The sequence below is a fragment of the Excalfactoria chinensis genome, chromosome 2 (genome assembly GCF_039878825.1).
Source record: "Excalfactoria chinensis isolate bCotChi1 chromosome 2, bCotChi1.hap2, whole genome shotgun sequence".
Classification (NCBI taxonomy): Eukaryota; Metazoa; Chordata; class Aves; order Galliformes; family Phasianidae; genus Excalfactoria; species Excalfactoria chinensis.
Window position 1 is genome coordinate 37379635 of NC_092826.1, and position 20457 is coordinate 37400091.

At 37.9% G+C, this 20457-nt stretch overlaps 1 protein-coding gene across 1 annotated transcript in view; it reads left to right on the plus strand.

Moving 5' to 3' along the window:
- ATP6V1H (ATPase H+ transporting V1 subunit H) overlaps nt 1-16355 on the plus strand; it is a 36913-nt gene extending 20558 nt beyond the window's left edge. Inside the window, exons 10-14 of the mRNA XM_072327938.1 lie at nt 693-871; nt 1401-1526; nt 4591-4692; nt 8458-8571; nt 15591-16355. Of these exons, the coding sequence (XP_072184039.1) occupies nt 693-871; nt 1401-1526; nt 4591-4692; nt 8458-8571; nt 15591-15651 (582 nt within the window). The 3' untranslated portion in view covers nt 15652-16355. The remainder of the gene's footprint in view (nt 1-692; nt 872-1400; nt 1527-4590; nt 4693-8457; nt 8572-15590) is intronic.
- Nucleotides 16356-20457: the final 4102 nt, after the last annotated feature.

Genomic DNA, 20457 nt, shown 5'->3' on the forward strand with positions numbered 1-20457 from the left:
CTAGTTGGAATGTTCCCAAATTCAAAAGAAGCTGATCTAATCTAGATGCTAGCTCTTGAGTTAGATGGTGGAGGTTTTTGAAGGCTTTTTTGCTTTATACTGTTGCTATGCGGAAAGTGAACATGATAATCCCAGATGAAAGCAGTTGTTTACAGCAGAGGCCCTAGGATTTAGGATATTTCGTTGTGACCTTTTCCTTTACTTTTTCTTTGAATGGTCTTCTGGTCAGTCCTATTTGACGTAGAAAATGATCAAAGCAGATAAGTTAATGCTTCTCTACGTTTAAGGTAGCATACCATCTGGGAGGACAGTGGTCGAAGTGACCCAAGCTTGAATGCAGGGTTGTTTGTGCTGTTCAGCATGCATGTTCACGTTACTCTTACCTTGCAAGCAAGAGCCCTCATTTTATATTTATTTATGTATTTACATTCCTTTTGATTTGCAGTGGTAAGAAATATGAATACTCCTACATAGTATGGTTAGTCCTAGGCAGCTTGCACTACTAAATATAGATATAGAGCAGCTACTATTTGGTAGCTGTAATTCTTTAAAGACAGTATTGCAGAAAGTGCTCAATCCTGCCTAATAGTCATTTATTAAAGTATGACAATAAGATTTTCTAAGTGATACTAGTCTTCCACAATAGTCTGTTGTTTAAAACCAAAATAAAAATCAACCTTTTATGTTGCTAGAATTTGCTGGAGAAATCTACTGAGAGAGAAACTCGCCAAGAGTATGCTCTTGCCATGATTCAGTGTAAAGTTTTAAAGCAGCTAGAGAATTTGGATCAGCAGAAATATGATGATGAAGACATAAGTGAAGATATCAAGTTTCTACTGGACAAGCTTGGTGAGAGCGTGCAGGACCTTAGGTATGTTTTGAAGTGTGAACATTTTTCAAAAGCACAATCCAACAAATCTAGGTTTAAAAACCTTTATTTTCTCTTTTAAAGTTTCGTAGTATATGTAATTACAGCACTTAAATGATGACCAATAAGATATGTACAGAGATTCCAGTTACATATAAGTTTCCTATTCAAATAAGTATTGGCTGAACACAGTCTTTACTTCTAGATATGTAATCTTCATAACTGATGAACTTTCCCAGTTTTGCTAAAGACTGCTTAATTAGTGTTTTGCTATCCACATCAACTCAGGATTTTGATAGTGAAAGGTGAAGACAGGGATCCATGACTGGAGAAATTAAATGTAGAATCCATGAAAAACAGAGAATCCCCAGAAGGCGAGGAACAGTTCTAATGCTCTCCACAGAGCGGTCTTTAGATGTGTCAAATGTGTTACAACAAATTGTGCTCCAACTTTCAGGAGGCAGTCTTTGGCACGCAGTTCAGGCTCCTTGGAAGCGTAGCCAATATTTCATTTGGGTCTTTTGTGCTGCAGCTCCTTCGATGAGTACAGTTCTGAGCTCAAGTCAGGAAGGCTGGAATGGAGTCCTGTCCATAAGTCTGAGAAATTCTGGCGGGAGAATGCTGTAAGATTAAATGAGAAGAATTATGAACTACTCAAGTAAGTTTTCAGTTCTTGAATCATGTAATTCTTTAATTCAAAAGTCAGATAAATTTGCGTCCACTTTATTTCAGCATGAGTGTCTAGAATGAGAGCAAGTAAGGGCATCCATTTCTTGCAGGATCTGAAAGGTGCTTACAGTGAGAGCGGGGCAAGTCTCTTCTCACTGGTGACAGGTGGCAGGATGAGGGGAAAGGGCCTCACGTTGCGCCAAGGTCAGTTTAGGATGGACATTAGGAAACACTTCTTTACAGAAAGGGTAGTTAAGTACTGGAATAGGCTCCCCAGGGAGGTGGTTGAATCGCCATCCCTGGATGTGTTTAAGAGCCAGTTGGGTGTGGTACTCAGAGATATGATTTAGCAGTGGGTTGTTAGAGTTAGGGCACTATGGTTAGACTGAGGTTGGACTTGATGATCTTTGAGGTCTTTTCCAACCTGAGTAATTCTGTGATTCTGTGATCCTGTCGTTGTTGGAATGGATGGTCATTTTTGGTCTTTTTTTTTTTTTTTCTTACATGTTACGTTTGGTACTTTTAAAAACTTATTTCAAATGCTGAATTGTTTGTGCTTTACTGATCAAAATGTTTTGACAACGGTTAAGCTAGAAATATTTTTTCTTAAATGAATCTTGTAATGCTTGTATTTGGAAAGCAGCTATATACCTTAATTGTCTGTTGACAATTGTGTTATCACTGGTTTGAGTGAACTTTCTTCTCTTGAATACGTAAGTGTTCAATGCTGTGATACTATTTCAAGGAAAATTAAACTTACTGTATGATATACTGGATTTGAGGGCATAGTGCTTAATGGGTTGATGGTTGGACCAGATAATTTTAGTTGTCTTTTCCAACCTTAATAATTCTGTTTTTCTGTTCGTTCCAGTTTATTTTGAGTCAGTCGAATAGAAATTTGTTAGGTTAAGCTGAATCTTAAGCTTATCATTCTTATTGGAGTCAAGATCTTTTTTTGCTGACTTCTGGAATCATGTACTCAAAAGAAGTCAGGGTTTTAAATTGCTATGGGAGCTGTTGGTTATCTAATTGGGTTGTCATTAACTGATAATGTGTTGTTCTTCCTATTTGGTATTTACTAGTAAGTGCAGGACCTAACAAAAAGCAGGAGATCAAGTGATGTATATGTTATGCTGGAAGGCATGGTGAGCAAGCTGAGTCTGAGCTTTAGATGTGCTTCAGTCCGATAAGCTCTTCTTTGCGAGCACATTCCTAGATGCTTAGTATTACAGACAAAAAAATATATAGATGCTGCCAGCTGCAATGTGAAGATGTTGAGACTAATTTCCTGTAGTGACTGGTGTGTTTTTCTGTGTTTATCCCTCCATGTTTTGGGACAGATGTGCAGATGTGTTGTGCTTGTACTACCACAAAGACAATGATTTACATTAGTTCCTTAAAATCAGACCAAAAAATAACCTCAGTGAACTGTGACATCCAACAAAGCGTGTGGCAAAGAGATTCTTGTACCTAAGAATTTCCCATCTGTTTGACAAATTTGACAAATAACCCTTTCTTCAAGCTTCATTGTTTTGTTTTCCTGTATCTGCCGTTCTGCTCATCTTATAGCTCTAATATACTTTAATTACTGTTGAACATGCTGTTCTTTCTGCCTTCCATCACAACTGACTTCTTATGCAAGTGATGCTTGCTTAACAATTCCGTGTAGATCCTTTACCATCTCTTGATTAGTGTATTACTTCAAGTTTCTACTCCTTCATCTTGTCCAGATTGTTTAATCATATAATACGAAGTTCTCCATCTGTCACTTTCCAGTCTTTAGGAAGTGTCTGTATTTAGAGAAAGTATTTAAAGAAAAAAAGGTAAAATTATTCCACTTTTTTTTTTTTTTTTAATTTCAACTTTTTCTAATTACAGAAAGTTAGAAACAGATTTGTCATCTCATTAAGCATAGATGAGTCTAATTTTCCAATGTTCTGTATGTTTAACATTTGAAAACTTATTATTGCCTAGCCTTCATATCTGTGTCTTTTTTTTCCTCTTCTTCTCATTACAGGGCAGTAAACAGTGTTTATTGGTGGCTATCCACCACTAAAAGCAATTGAACTACCTCTTAACAAATGAAAATAATAGAACAAGTTGAAGAATTGTTTTTTAATTCTTCTGGTCCTGTATTTCTGTTCATATTAACAAAATAGCTCATATATGAGAAGGGAATTGATTACAAAGTATTATTTTTATCTTCACAGTCTTTATTGGACCAGAACTACTTTTTAGACCACGACATTTCACTAAGCAATGAATGTTTTAGAGATAAATTTGTTGATCCGTGAGTTCACAACTATATAGACTGCACAACTTTTATTGTAGGCTGCTTTCCTCTCATCCTGAGATGCCTTTTTAATATTTAAATGCCATTGCATGGCAGTTTTCTGTATAAATTTCTGTGCTGAGCTGAAGAAGGCTGCTGCTGTAAGGTGAAGGGAGGAACAGAGGTGAGGAAAGGCTAACAGTAACACCCCGGATGTAGCCCCTTGCTATGTCATTAGCAATGGAATATTGTAGGCTTCTAAATCCATAGTGCAGGAGCTGGGAAACAGCATATGTGTGTGTGACTAGAGTTTACTGAGTAACAAAAGCAGCAGCGGCTGCCTTGTGTGCCTTGTTTTTGAGTCCAATGTGTATCCTAGTCTATACAGTTGATAAGTACAGCTTACCTGGAACTCTAAACTGATGGCCTTGAAGGCAGCATACACAAATATGGAGACATTTGTAAATATTGCTATAGGTGTTTGTAGGTGTGACTTACTAGAGGGAATTTAGTGAATGCTCTTAGTAGTTTTGCTAATAAAGGCAGGGTTATATTTGTTTTAAATGCAGCTGCATATTTGGAGAAGAAAATTGCTGTTTGTGTGGCTTTTAGAATGTCTGTCGTCTGTGTGGTTGCAAACTTGGTTCTAAGCTGATAAAAGAACAAAAATAAAAAGCAAGGAAAGCTGTACAAATACACAAAATAACAACAATAAAACAAAACAAAAAAACCCAAACACAACAAATATCTGGGACTTCCGTTGTTTCTTATCCTTTCCTAGAATCCTGACAAAACTTCTGGAGGTTTCTGATGACCCACAAGTACTTGCTGTAGCTGCTCATGATGTAGGGGAGTATGTGCGGCACTATCCCCGTGGAAAACGGTAAGAGAAATGCTGGTGTGTATTGGTGTGTTTGTCAGTTTTGTTTCTTGACACTGGGACACAGTATAGACTTGACTGGATTTCTTTTTCTCTTATATTAAGGTATGGTACCTAGGGATCATTGGTGTTCATTAAGGGTAATTTACTGGGAAGGTGTCGCAGATTGAAAAATCCAAGCTAGATCTCTGTCTCAGTATATTCTAGTGTCCCTTAAAAGCGAAAGGAACCTATGTCTAAAGCAGTCTTGAATAGTTTTTTTCAGTCTAAAGCAGAAGACCTGCATAAGAAGAAATTAAAATAGCTAGTAATAATTCAATCACTATATCATTTTTGCCATTTAAAACTATTTAACTTAAAGTAGTGACAGGCTATTTCAGTGATGATTTCAGTGATTTTTGTTTAAAACTGCTGAGACTTTTGTCACAGTTTATATTGTAATTTAGGAAGTGTTAGTACAGATTCAGTTATCACTCTGATGTTTTCTTTTTGCTACTCAAATTTCAAATTTTAATTGAAAATGGTACATATTGTAAACATACCAGAATATGCAGACATGACTGTTTTCATTTGTTTTACATTAAAAACTACAAGCAAATAAGTTACCAGCTGAATAATTGTAAAGAAAAGAGACTACTGAAGTAGAAAGGGGCCTCTTGGTTTTTTGCTTGTCAGTTAGTCACCAAAAGGGACACGTGACAATTATTGCAGCAAAGAAGCAGTTTGTTTCTGATTTCTCTATAGAGTTTAAGTGGAAGGTTGGATGTGGCTTTCTAGGCTAGCTAGAAATGTCATGAATATGTCTTTTGTGTACTGCTGGGCATGATTCTACTTATGTCAAGATAGCAGGTCATAACTTTGTTTGCCAGAAAGACTTCTCACTTTAGAAAGACTCCCAGGCCTCATAAATCTTGTAAAGCAATTTGAATTGAAGGTATTTCTAGATTGTTGGAGCAAATTAGCTGTCTCTTACAGGTCTACTAAGATCAGAGGTGTTGAGTATACAGCTCGTACTTAGCAGTGCTATATATTTTCCAAATAGCTCCTGTGTCTTCCAAAGAGATTTATGACAAGTAGTATTTCAAGTGGAGGAAGTGTATCTTTTCGTGTGGAAACCCATGCTGCTGCCTTTAAGGAAGCAAAGCTGAAGGATTAATAGAGAATACTTCTGCTCCAACTTGCCCTTAGAAGCAATTTTATCAGATGGTTGTTTTAATCCTTAAACGACTTGCCCATATGCACTCAAGCATGGCTTAATAACTGGCCCAGTATGACTGTGCATTTGCTGGACTGAACCTATAAGGTCAAATGAATGGACAAACAGAACCTGTATCCAAGGCAGTCAGCTCCACTTCAGGTGTGTTCTGCAGTGGTTTGGGAGGTTGTGGTGTGGAAGCAGTACTCCTGAAATTGAGGAAACTCCAGGATAAGGAGACAATTGTCAGAAGCCCCCAGTCCTTGTAACAGCATATGAACAGGTGTAGATGAGGGTAGGAGCAGTGGCATAACAGCCTTCCCCACCCCCCGATGCACACACATATATAGAAGTGTGAGTGACTAGAATGAGCAAACAGGGCATGGCACATCACATTCTCCTGGTTGGTGACTAGGATCTGGGCAGAAGGAGAAGAATGGACCAGTTGAATGAATGGTTGTGTGGATGGTGTCGCACTCAGGGCTTTGGTACTATGATCTTGGATGTATCTTTAATAGACCAGGTATATGGACATCAGATGAAACACAACTGACCAGGAGGGATAAGAGTGTTCTGGGCAGCAAGCTGTCTAGACTGATTAGCTGAGTTTTAAACTAGATATGATGTGATAGGGAGATGTATTTCTGAATGACAGAGTAGAACCAGGGAATGCTGATACTGAAGAAAACAGCAGGAGAAATCTTATTGTTTCCAGGGGAATCTGAAGGGGTTTCTCCAAGAAGATAATACAGCTGATAGCCCAGCTTAAGTGCCTCTACACCAATGCATGTACTATGGAAAATAAGTGGGAGGAGTTGGGAACTGTGGTACAACAAGAAAGCTATAACTAATTGCTGTCACGGAAACTTACTGGGATGAATCACACAACTGAAATAACACAATTGAAGGCTACGAAAAATTATTTACTCAGAGGGTGGAACAGGTTGCCCAGAGAAGTTGTGGATGCCTCATCCCTAGTGGTGTTCAAGGCCAAGTTGGATGGAGTCCTGTGCTGCCTGATCTGGTTGCGGTAACCATGCCCACAGCAGGGGGGTTGGAACTGGATGATCTTTAATGTCTTTTCAAACCCAAGCTCTTCTGTGACTGCTGTTATTTTCCCTGCCTCTAGCTGGGACTGCACCTCTGCTAAGCTGCTATACCCTATCCTCTTTGGCTGTTAAAACTATTCAGAAGTGTATTGTCCTTCAAAAGGAATGATTGCTGTCAAGTAACAAGTGTCCCCGATTCTAACCCACATTCTTTCTTTTTAATGAAATTCATATATATATATATATACACACACACATTATATATATATATACACATTATATATATTAATGTACATTAATATATATTTTTTTTTTCCACACAAAGCTGTAACTTTTAAGAATTTTCTGTTCTGAAGGACAAACTAAAGTTCCTCAGTATGTTTCTTTTAAGGAAATTCATTGTAGAGTCTGGTTTATTCTAAAGTATGACTTAAGAAATTATAGGACTAAAGGATTAAAAAACTTAATGGCTGTGTGTCTGTTCTCACAAGTCCATTTCTTAACATAATGGTTTTTATCTAAAGCTATTTACTACTCCTATGCTTGGCTGGTGTTTTGCAATGTTTTTTCACTCGTATGATTTGCTCTGAGAAGGGATGGTGTTCATTGGTTTAGAAGGAGAATTCAAATGTCTTACAGATTTTATTTTTTTTTTTCTCTAAGCGTTCCTCATCTCTTAAATGGATCATCCTTAAGCCTTTGAAGGTTTCAACAGTTAATCAGAACCTGAAATATCATGAGTTTACCTTCTGCATATAGCACAGACTCAGAGTTCAAGTTCTGTCTAACCTTCCACTTCATATAATAAAATAAACTGTCTTCTCAAGGCAATATTGAGTTCTTTAGCAAGTTGAGTAAAGTAAGTGACCCTTTCTGTGAAAAGGGTCATTGCTTGATGGTTAGAAATTAGGGAAGTAGGTAGTGAATAGAGAACTTTCTTCTGATGTTGTGAATTCTTTAATAAATTTAAAAAAGCAACTTGTTTATTAGGTAGTGTGAGGAAATTTGCATTAGTGATGTGTCAGATAAGAAGTATGTGTGTATGGGAACTGTTGAGTCACGGCCTGAACCACTGATTGAGCACCTGGGGGAAGGACCTGGTCAGCCCTGGGAGCACAGGTGAAGGCAATTCAGCTGTGCAACTGGAAGGGGTGGAGCCTGGCTGTACCTCTCTTAGACCCTATTTAAGAGCTGACTGCCACTGGGGTAGGACTTCTTCCTGGAGATCCCTCCTTGGTGGAGCTTTCCACTGCAAACCTGGAATCTTTTGATACAAGTGAGCAATATTCTTCTTTCACTTACAGCATCTTTCCATTTTGCTGATTCTGTTGTCATCACACCCTTGTTGTAATGCCTTTCCTGTTGTATTGATCTGATTGCTACAGTGTGTTAGGAAATAAATACTTTAATAAAATACCTATGATAGCTGATTAAATTTGGATGCCTTGAATATCTAGTAGTTGGATAGGATAGCTACCCAGAAGCTGAAGTAATGTGGGGGAAAAAAACTTTTTTCTCTTTCAGAGTGATTGAACAACTTGGTGGCAAGCAGCTGGTAATGAACCACATGCATCATGAGGACCAACAAGTTCGTTATAATGCACTGCTGGCTGTGCAGAAACTGATGGTTCACAACTGGTATGTAAAGCTTTTCTTTTAACAGTAAGAAATGTTGGGCTAGAAAGGGATACCAATTTCTTGATGTGCTTGCATGGGGGAGGATTCAAACTTTCATATGTTAAAGCTGCACTCCTTAAATGGTAAAGTGATATGCTCCTCACTGAGAGTGTGGTTGAACACTGAAAAAGGCTTTCCAGGGAGGTTACAGCACCAGGCTGCCTGATTTTAGGAAGTGTTGGGATCGTGCTTTTTGATGCAGGACAACCCCAAAATCTACATCCTACGTGGAGCTAAGGGAAGGACTTAATCATTGTGGGTCTATTCTAGCTCAGGGTATTCTGTGGTTCAATGATGCTAATATTTAAGGCTATAGTTGTATTCTCTGTGCTTTTATGGCAGTTGAATTGAGTAGCTTGGCCTTATGGAAATGAAGTAATCTAGTAACACGCTTACATGAACTGTTTGATACTTATTATGAGCTGCGATTCAGGCTTGCAAAACTGTGAAGTCATGAAAGTGGTAACAATATGTATGCGCATCCTAACAAACTCTTTAGTCTTGGCTGAATTAAATGGTAGACTGAGGTATGAGTTGGTATTTCAAATACTGTATTAGCAGTTGTTTGACAGGCTACATGTCTGGCTGGTCTCTTGCACTGTTCATTGCTCTAATTTTTTCCACCACACTACACTAGTATTTTCCTGCTTCCATTTCAAGGAGTGTTCTTTAATTTTTTTTCTCAAGTCTTCTGGAGCAGCAAAAACTTGTGGGTTGCTTGATTAGATGAAGTTGAAAAATCACTCTCTTGTTTCTCTTTCATCACTTGTCCAGAATGGCATTTAAAGTGAGGCTTTTCCTTTCATTGTTTTTTGACTAGATCTAATAACCTCCAAAAATCTTGAACTCTGCCATAGAAATGGCTGGTGGGTCATACTGCCCTTGCAACAGGGGGAGAATAGGACTTTTATAGATGAAGTTTTGAAGGGCTGGCAGTGTGGAACATTTGAGTGTTCACATAGCTTCAGTATAACCTGTCATATAGATTAGGTGTGCTAACTATCTTATTTTTACTTTTTAAGACTAAAATGTTAGTTCTTTGAAGTACCCTAACTTCTGTCAGATGGTTGTTTTTTTTTTTTTTACTGCTTATACAGTTTGGTTTTCAGAAGGCTGGTTGGTGATGATTCTAGGAGTGTGAGAGTGGTAGGGGAATAGGGTTTACCAAGCATGTTCTGGCAGATTCTTTAAGTGACCTATTCTCTGTAGAAAACAAGCTGTGAAGGGTGACAAAAGCCTCCTGGTTCCCTTCCCCACCATGCATCTTTTCCTATTAAATAATGGTAATTTTCTGCCTTTCTTTCTAAAGTACTTGGTTTTCTAGCTCACATACTTATTATTACATTCACATTATCTTACTTCCTCGTTCATACCGTGGCAGCCTTATCTAACAGAGAAACATACATTTAAATTATATAGAGTGAATGTTCTCTACCTGTACAAAGGACTTTGATAAATAATACTCATTTTCTGTATGTGTGGAGTTTACAGACTAAATGTGTGGTGAGGCACAACCTAATCAAGGGACAGGATTTATGTATTGCACTCCACCTTGCTTCTCAGTTTGGTGATATCAAAACAATACAAAGAAAAAAATATTAAATGTTCATGGTATTATAAATTCTCTGTTACATAATAGAGACCTAATTGCTGAATTTCTCTTTAATAAGGGGAAAGGTCTTATTTGTTGTGTTCTTTAATGTCTTAAAAATTTGGTAACAAAAATAGCAATCTTCTCCAGCATGTCCCTCATCGGCAGTACAAGTTTTTCTGGGTGCCTAGCCTGACTTTTCTCATTTTCAGCTCATGTCTACTAATTTTAAATATATCAAATCTGCTCTTCTGAGTTTGTCTTGGTTCTTTCTATAGTGTGAACATATCAGCCCCTGCTTTTCTTTCACAGCTTCTGAACCTTTGGACTTGAGAATGGAGAGAGAAATTGCAGTTAAATCTAGTTTCAGATCTACAGAGGTGTCAATAAAAAGTTAGTGCATTTTTCAGACCTGTATTGCCACCTCTGTAGGGATTTTTCATTAATACTTATTGGAAGGAGAGTCTTTGGGACCTATTGTCCTTGTCAATCCTCATAGTTGCAAGAGAAGTGTTCTCTTGTAATGGACTTCAGATAAGTGATGCATACTTTTTTAGCACAAGCTACATGTAAGAAGCTAAATCTGTCTTTGCGTAGATCTGGCTTTGATACGTATGAGCTGCTCTTCAGTTTCATAGCTTGTGTGGGGAGAAGACAGTCCCTTTTTAGGTACTGCGTAGTGCAGTTCAAGGCCTACTTGTTTAGCATTGTTTTGCCATAATTTGGCAAAGTCGGCATTTTGCTTACCTTGATCTTCAGAGATGGAGAAATAAGTGTTTTCCCCTTGCTTCCATGTATTTTGGAATTCCATCTATTTCACCTGAGGCAAGTATTTTTCTTTGAGTTTAACTTGTGTGGTAAAACCCTGTATTACTGTCTGTTGTATGTGTGCGACAGAGGCAATGAGGCTCTTCCTACATCCTGGAGCAAGCAAATAAAGGCTTTCTCTGTTAGTGTGGGTACTGTGCTTAGAACATAAGAGTGAGGAAAACTTCTGTAACTGTAGTGAAGGACTGCAATGGAGTAGCTGAAGTGACAATCTATTTAAAACAGCCCTGTATCCTTAGACTGCTATTAAGTCAACTAGGAGACGATTAATTTCTAAGTAATTTGAGTAGTTCATTACAGGCTGCTCAGCTGTCTTTTCTGTAGGGGATTTTAAGTCAGGGATAAATGGGGAGGAAATCAGACTGTCAGGTATTCTGCTTAATGGCAAAACCAGCTTGGCAAAGACAGCAACTGCTGACAGGTTGTTTTTTATTTTTTCAGGTGAAGTAATTTAAGTGAATTATTCCATTTATATTTGCATGTTAAATGATCATGCGTTTGAAGCAGGAAGATAACATACCTTTTTTTTTTTCTTTTAGCATTTTTCCTGCTGTGCCTTTGTGTTTATGTGTGAGAAGCATCCTTGGCTTTGATAGTATTCAGAGGGTAGTGCCCAATGTGACTATTTTATTGATGTGAACTGATTTTGGTGATCTAATACTAGTTGGAGCGATCTTTTCAATTGTGCATCAAAAACAAATATCAAATCAAATATTAAGTTTTAAAACGACCCTTAAGTATACTGTTTTAAGGAACCTGTGCAGGTTTATGATGAATTGTTTTCTCTATCTCTGCAGAAGGAAAGGTTGGAGGGGTGACAAATTATGGTAACATGGATATGCTTCTGATGACAAGGGAGTAACTGTCTTGCAGAATTATTGTCAGCTGAGATGTGAGGGGGTGTATTATTTGTGCTCTTTTTTTTTCCACGGAAGTGTATCGTAAAATATGGTGGCTTAACCTCTGTAGATCAAAGGTTTCCAGTTTTCATTAAAGTGCTAAAATCACGGTGGATCTGGCTGCAAGTTCACTTTTCCTCTGGCTCAGTCAGGATAATGACTGAACTTGCAGCATCTTTGGTGTTTGCTCACATTGACTGAAGTACTAGACCGTGTTGTTGCACCTTTCTGCTTAAGTCTTAGTAGTGAGTTACTGTTAGTGAGGGATTGTGAATGTTACCTCTGGGCTCAGGTGTGATGCCTGATTTCTGCAGTGTCCTTTCACCTGTGTGGGCTGTGAGCTAGAGACCTCCTTCAAATGAGTAGGCTTTTAGAAATAAAAACAGTTCAGTGAATAGGCATCAATGTGCAAAGTATGAGTGAGTTGGTGGATATTAACAATGGGAATTAGGACGCATGATTGGTGCACGTGTATTGGAAATAGAAGTAATAAACTGCCTATTTAACAAAGCAATGATTTCAGAAATGCTTCAAATAAGCTTTTTTCAGAGAGTGTTTACCAGACACAGTTACTTGCTTTTCATCTTTTAAAATGACTAGTTGTGCTGAGAGACATTTAAAACGAACAAACAAACCCAAAGAACCTAAAATTTGTGATGTGATTTATTTAGAAGCTGTTGTTCTAGGGTTAATATTGAACGGTCAGCGCTTCTTATTATTCTTCTATTTGGTTGGATGCTGTTATCCAAAGCCTATGCATCTCCTGAGCTTCTGACCCTTACTGGCTCTTGTACCAAGAAGCGTAGGGTGTAATGATAGACATAAAGTCTACCCCCAGCCCCTGAAGGGAGATGCAATGCTTGACACATAAGGCGTGAAATCTAACATTTATCTAGTTCCTTGGTCTTCATTATCAATACTATTCCTTCTCAGTTGTTAACTACCTAGAACTTAGCTAATAGAAAAACTTGAGCTGTAATGAGTCAAGCTGAACAAAAATCCAATTAATCATAGTCACATTTGATACATAGCATTAGTGCTCTGTCCTTTTATGTGGACATAAATGTGTCCTTGTACAGTTTCAGTCAGTATCGTTATGGACTGTAGCTTGTGTTGTGCTTGTGCTCTCTGGGATTTCACACTGTATATTTTTTCTTCTGAGATCTGCACCATTTGTAAAATACTTAATTTCTGGAGTTTCTGTTAATGAGACAAGTGTTAACTGAGCAGGGTAGTTGATGTTTTATCTCTATAAAGAAATGATTCATTTCCAAGTGCTGTCCTGAATAACAGGAAGAACAATGTCACCAAAGAAATTTCTGATAGTTTCAGTTCTGATTAGCGTTACTTTAAAGATGTCATGTCCTCACAAGTTTTGATTATAAAATTCAGTTAAGTGATCTATGGCAGTTTTGAGGTGTTATGTACAAGGCTGAAGTTCTAAAATATTGAAAGCATTTTGCTTATAGTTCATTGTACCACTTGAATCACAATACAGAGCCACTTCTGAACCAAACTGCATGAGTTAATCTAGTTCTTTTTAATTCACTGAATATGTCTCTGAGTGAGTGTTAGCTCATAACAAATCACATAAATGAAAAATGACTTTATCTTGTTTCCCTAATGGGAAGGAGTATTGTTGAATTGAATTCCCTCAGGAAGTCTAAAAATGTTGGAGTTATAGAGTCTCATTGATCTTCTGCTTCATTGTAGCCTGAATGTGAGGTTGTGAAACTCTGGCACCTTCTTTCTTCTGAAAAACAAGCAAAACCTCTCTGAAAGGAAACTGCTGAGTCAATGTGAGCTTCCTGCAATGCTCTTGAAATAATTCAATACAATCTGAAGACGCACGTTAATCTTGCATTTCACATCATAAAGAAGCCTGTCATCCATACAGTGAATTATGTTTTCCATAATCGGGTGTTGCATTTTAGGTTGCCTACAGATATTACATTACATATATTACATTTGAGTCTCCGTTTGGGGCAGAAAGAAGAAACACTTAAAATGTATAACCTGTCTGCTTAACAGTTTGACTTTGTTCCATCTCTTGCCATTGTATGGAATCTGTAAACGTTTGATTTTTTTGAGATAACTTTGTTCTTAAGTCTAATTAATTGGAGTCAAGATTTAAAACAAATATTGGCATATGCAACAGAATGGGGAAACTTTGCTATATTTCATCTACTTTTTCTGTACCTGCTGAAACAGAGTCCTCAGGTTTTCCATTGTGTCATTTTGTTCCTTAAGGAAAAGGTAGATCTAACTAGACTAGAAATAGAAGCGTAACTCTATAAGAAGTACTCATTGAACTACAAAGCTTATTCCTTTAGCACGTGACCTCTAGGAATCAGGTGTTAGTACCTTAAAATTTTTCCGTGTATCATAGGTTGTTGTTGACAAGTCCTTTACTAAATCTGAAAATTAGCATAAGATCTTGAAGTAGGGTGAGTTCAGTTATCTTTGTACCCTGTGCTTAGTGAATCTGATGGTTTACATGTTAGATCAAATCCTTGTACCTTTTCCTAAGAGCATAGAATTTTCTGGATAATATCTCGAGGAAGCACCAGTAGGTGTGTGGTAATTTTCCTTCCCTTTCTGGCCAGCAGTTAAAGAATAAAGCATTACATACTATCTAAAGATGTTCAGTATTACTGGTATGCAGAATATCATTTTCTTTCATCCCTTAGAATGAACTGAAAGGCAAATCAACATCGTGTAATGGATGGACAGGTGCTGTACATATAATCAGAGAATCTTTTCTACTTCTGACTGGCTTGAAGTATTCTCTACAATAATACAGTACCTACTCAAGACAGTAGGTGGCTCTCAAGTGGGAAGAATTATTGATTGGATTTGTGTGCATTTTTTGCGTGTTGTGAACTTGATTTTGAATAACAGTTTTCTGAACTGCTTCTAATGCTTATCCTGTGTAGGCTAAACAGTGAGAGATGGGAAGACTTGAATGAAATTACTCTGTGTTTTCCATAGGATTTGTTTATCGTTGCTGAGAGTAGTGGTCAGAGTTTGTTCAATTGTTGGGAGTGCACATACAAAATAATTGATTTAATGGATTTCAAAACAAGGTGAAGAAAACATTTTTCAATGAGGTGCTGTTGTACAGCAGGCCTGGCCTGAGTCTCTTTTTTTCCAGCTTGAAAACGAAGCTCCTCAGTGCCTTTTCAGCTGCATGAAGATTTTGCTTGCCTGTGGATTAAACTGTCAATATTTCTACCAGTATTCCTTGTGCTTAGGTAGCTGGTCTACAGGAAGGGATCCTTTTAAAATACTTTGCAATGACCTTTAGTATGTATATTTGGCAAGAAAAATCAGTGGGTTTAGCAGGTGTTTTGTAACAGTCCCCAGGACTAAGTATGAACGTTGGGCCTTTTATTTTTTTTGACAGTTTTGGTGATGTTCAATTCATACCCTATTTTCAGAGGGTTAGATGATAGATACCTAAAAGGCTTAGGTAGCCTTATATTAAATAGACAACTGAAGCTATTTGATTTGAAACTCAAAATGTAGCGGATAAAATGCATTTAAATCTCTAAATATGAATAACACTAAATATAAATTGTTTTTTCTCTTTGTACTTCCCACTACCATCCAACTCCTTCCTTTCTACAATGTTTCTCAAACTACTTTTTTTGTTGTTTCAGGGAGTACCTTGGGAAGCAATTGCAGTCAGAACAACCTCAAACGGCCACTGCACGGAGCTAAGCACTTGCATCAATGCATTACAGATTGTGCTTCTATCTGGAGTATGTTTGTCTTATAATATCAAGAAAATAGTGAAATCCATGTTCTTTGCCTCCTACTAGTGTGTAAGCTTTCCAGCTTTCCTCCAGTGTTGTTGGCTTAGTAAAAATTGGTTCAGCTAGTTCAGATGAATATGTCTATCTTGTTATATTCTGAATATATCTGAGTAAATATGGCTAATATATTGCATTTGTTTTATGTATTTATTCTCATAATAAAGAATATTATTATTTTCATTCCATGTCAATTAACCTAGAAAATATGTCCTGTTCTTTGAATGGGTTATCAGTGTTTTGACTTTATTGGAAAAGCAAACATAGGTCCCTTTATGTTATTTCCAGAGAAACAAAAAGAGTTTTGATTTGGTGTTGTGTAGGGAATGTGACAGCATGAAAACTGATGATGAACAGTCCTAATATAAATACTGAGTCTCAAAATAGTGTTAATATTGTAAATAAGAGCAAATATTTGGGGACGGTTTTGATTGGGGGATTTTTCCTTTTAAGTGTACAAGATGGGCTGGGAGATGAGAGGAGGAAACTCATCTAATGAAAACTGATGTGGTAAAAGAATTTTAGTGGAGCCATAAAACGTCAATGTTAGAATTATAGAGTGAAGGTCAAGTGATTTTTGCTCTTTAATAAAAATGGGCGGTAACAGTTGAACTTGGAATTTCACGGAGTGTTTTTGTTAGCATTTACAAATACTTTCAATAACTAGAGTTTTGGTGTCTTTCTAAAATCCATTGTATTTCATTGGACATGAAGTAAAATTATTTGCCTGCCAAGTTTTTATTTTAATTTTCTAGCCCATGGCGTGGATGATGCAAGTGTTGGTAAATTAAAGATTATTGATTTGGCATGCAAAAACAGTGTTGTTGCTTATGAAGGAACTTTTGGCTCTAGGCACTTGAAACACTAAGCAGTTAACATTCACATGATTCATTTGTAAAATGGAAAGAAATAAGAGAATGTGACTTATATCCATGTGGTACAAGTTTCTGAGGAAGCATAGGATACTTCAGTGGAAAACAAATTGAGGAAATTTCTTTCTTGGTCTGGATTTTCATTGTAGGTAACTAAAATTTGACCACCAAGCAAGGGTGAGAGAGTGAGTGCTTCTCTGGATGGCAATTTATAATGATTTATTGGGTTAAAAGTGAATTATATAGGTGAATGATTACCATTTACTTATGTATATAAGAAATGTAGGTGTTGATAACTGAAGTTACTGTCATGAGGATAGATGATAAGGTCTGAATAGAACTCTGCTGATTTCAGCTTGAAGGTTATCTGGATGAATCTTATTTCAGTACTGTGTGTTCACACAGTGATTAGGAATACTGGTTGTCCAGAAAACTGCTGAAAGAGTGCAGGTTGGTGCTCTTGAAAATCAGAGTCTTCCCTGATTTTACACTTGAGTTGGCATCTTATGGGTGTTTGGGGCATGAATTAGGCTCTCTGAGAAAGCTAAACTGCAGGATGTATGTTGTGTATGCATTGATTACTTGGCAAGTTTTCAGTCATCTGGACCAGGTAAGAGTTGGTTTGAAATGAGGCTCTTGGAATGCATGCAGGGTGAAAGGCTGGATTCTTAGTGCCAATATAAATTAAGATCCTTGTGTTACAGTTCTTGCTGATGTAAGTAGAACCCAAGACTTCTTTTGACAATGCTGTAAAAGTTAGTTCTGTGGTTACAGCTGTAATGTTGTGCACAAAGTGAAGGAGCATGGATGGGGAGGGGATATATCCATACCTGCAAAAGCAGAAGTTTGTTGAGTATGTGGTTGTCATCATGTGCAAGTCTAGAAGTGGGCCACAAAGATAAGAAGTCTGAAGTACCTCTCCTAGAAAGAGAAGTTGAGAGAGTGGGCTTTCTTAGCTTGGAGAAGAGAAAGTTCTGGGGAGACCTCATTAGAGCATAGTGTAGATGCTAGGAAGAAATTTTTTACTCGCTGGCACAGGCTGCCCAGTGGAGTTGTGGATGCACCCGTCTCTGGAGGCATTAAGGGCCATGTTGGATGAGATCCCGGGCAGTTTGGTCTAGTAGTTGGCAACACTAAATGTGGCAGGGGGCTGGAACTAGATAATCTTTAACATCCTCTCCAACCTAAGCCATTCTATGACTCTGTCTTAATTATGCAGTCACTGTGCGATACCTGGCACTTTCATAGAATGGCCTGGGCTGAAAAGAACCACAATGATCATCTAGTTTTAATTCTCCTGCCATGTGCAGGGTCACCAACCACTGGACTGGGCTGCCCAGAGCCACATCTAGCCTGGCCTTGAATGCCTCCAGGAATGGGGCACCCACAACCTCCTTGGGCAACCTGTTCCAGTGCGTCATCACCCTCTGAATGAAAAACTTTCTCCTAATGTCTAACCTAAATCTCCCCTTTCTCAGTTGAATACTTTCCCTCATTTTTCCGAGAAATTTTTTGATGGGAGACATTTAAAAAGTGATGTTTCATTTACAGCCTGCCTGGTGAAGTATGGATACCCTGGTACCTGTGAAACCTGTGAGCTCTGATGCTTCCAGCCCTGATTTGTGTGTTCTAAGAGTTGTGATTTCAGTGAACCTGTGGCATCAATTGTGCAATAGGAAGTGGAAGAGCTTGGCTGGCTGTGGAAGAGCTTTGTGTGCAGTCTGTAATCTGAACTAGGACTGTGAAATTTGTTTGCCTGAATTGGGATTTCTGCAGGAGTCAAGAGAGTATACCACATCTTGTAGGTCTTGAAGAGTCTTGGGATACCAGCAACTTGTGGGTACAATAACCTACCCATCCATAGGTTCTCCACCTTCCATCCTATGACAGGCCTATAACTATAGGCTCTGGAATGCCTTGGATTCACAGAAATCATAAAGTTGTCCTGTAGGTTTTAAACTTTAAGAGCCTTGACGTTTCAACTCAGTCATAAAACTTCATACTGTGTCAGTTTTTAGTCTGGTAAGTTTCAATTGGCTTTAGCTTTTAATACTGAACAGTCAATCTAACAGCATTATCCACCTGTTAGCAGCTCACTTAACTTCTCAGTCATCATCTCCCAAAATCTGGCATATGGCTTGTAGGTAAATGCCATGGTGGCTGATTTGGTGCTTCAGGGCCCTGTGGTGACAGTGTGGGTACAGCTTGGTTTTGGAAGAGAACAATGTGCCAGCAGCTTCCTTCTCTTGCTCTGATGAGTGGAGGCTTAGAGATTACCAAAACTGAGCTTTTATGGACCAGATGACTAGCTTACTACTAAAGTAAAGTGTTAAAATTTCTGCTGTTCACGTTACATCTTTTCAGATGATTTTCTCTAAAAATTTGGTCCAGATTTGCAGTATGCAACGACTATACAAAGAACTTGAACCTGACATCATTCAAAGAAGGAGAGGGAGAGACGGGAAATGTGGAAGAACAGTACTGACATCTGGGGCTGAGCTATGGAATATGCCTTAATATGCTTAGTACGTGTTTATTGCTCCTGCAAGCCATTAGGGATGTAGCCTGGATGAAGAAGCAGCCAGATTCTAGTCTGTATGAGAAACAAGTGTTGACCAGGAGGATTGGCTTCCTGGGCTCCGTGTAGACTCTGCTGATGGTTGGCACTGGCACCATGTTTTCCTAACCTGCTAATATCACTGATTTTCCCAGATGAGCGCAATTAGTCTCTCTGAGAGAAAACTAAATCTGCAACAAAGAGCATTTCCATTTTTCATGAGTTATCTTGGTCTCCTTTGTGTATACATGATCTTTTTCTTGAAGGCTCTTTAGTTAGTTTGCCTTGGCTGGATTTTATGTAGAGACGAAGCTGAAAAATTAAGTAACTTTTTGAAGCTGTTTTAATAAAGCCCCACACATGCAGCTCAGCCGTAACATTGGTGAAGAAGCTTGGTTTGGTGGCTGTGGCAAAGCAAGTTTTAACTTATTGATTCAGGTACTACAGATACTGTTAAGTTTTTAGAATCTTTTGTTGCTGGAGAAGGTACTAAAGATGCAGAACTGAAGGTCAGTGTGCTTTAGATAGCTTTAATGAAAAGAAAGTGGTGTAAAGTAAGACATTTCCATTTTGTTTAGGTGGCTAAAATACAATTCAGGTAATTAGCACCCAGTGATTTATACAAGAAAGCTCTTCATTGAGAGGCTGTTTGAGACAGTTAAGCAGGCTTGCTGCCTACAGTTGTCTTCAGTGCTGCCTCAGGTGCCATCGCTACATTTCTCTCTCCCTTTATTTTTGAAGTGTGAGGCCTGCCCATTTCTTTATCTTGGGAAGTTAGTCTTTCTGTCTAAAGTCACGTTTTTCCTGTTAACCTAGCAAGAAAACAAAAACATTTAAAATTGGCAGCTTGCTTAGAAGGAAACAGCAAAGCAATTTAAGGTTTCTATTGTGCGTTTTGATGATATAAGGAAAGATTTTTCTACAGTAATGAAACAGAGTAGCTTGAATTTTAGCTCTTTTATTGCTTAGGTGTTGTAGTCTGGGCAGATACAAGAAATCATGATTTAGGCTAAAAAAGCAAATTTGTACTATGGTATAATCCTATACCACCAGTTACAATAAATACATAAGATACTTGAAACCAGTAGGTTTTTAATACAATTCTCTCTAACTTCTGCCCCAAGGTGGCATGATAAACAAATGTCAAATGATGATGATTGTGAAGACCATGTTCTTGAAGAGCTTTTTTTCACGCAGTGCTTGTAAAAGAAGTATTTTGTATTCTCTGTGGTTGTGGCTCACAAAGTACAGAATCCATGGTATTAGCAGCATGATACTTGAAAAC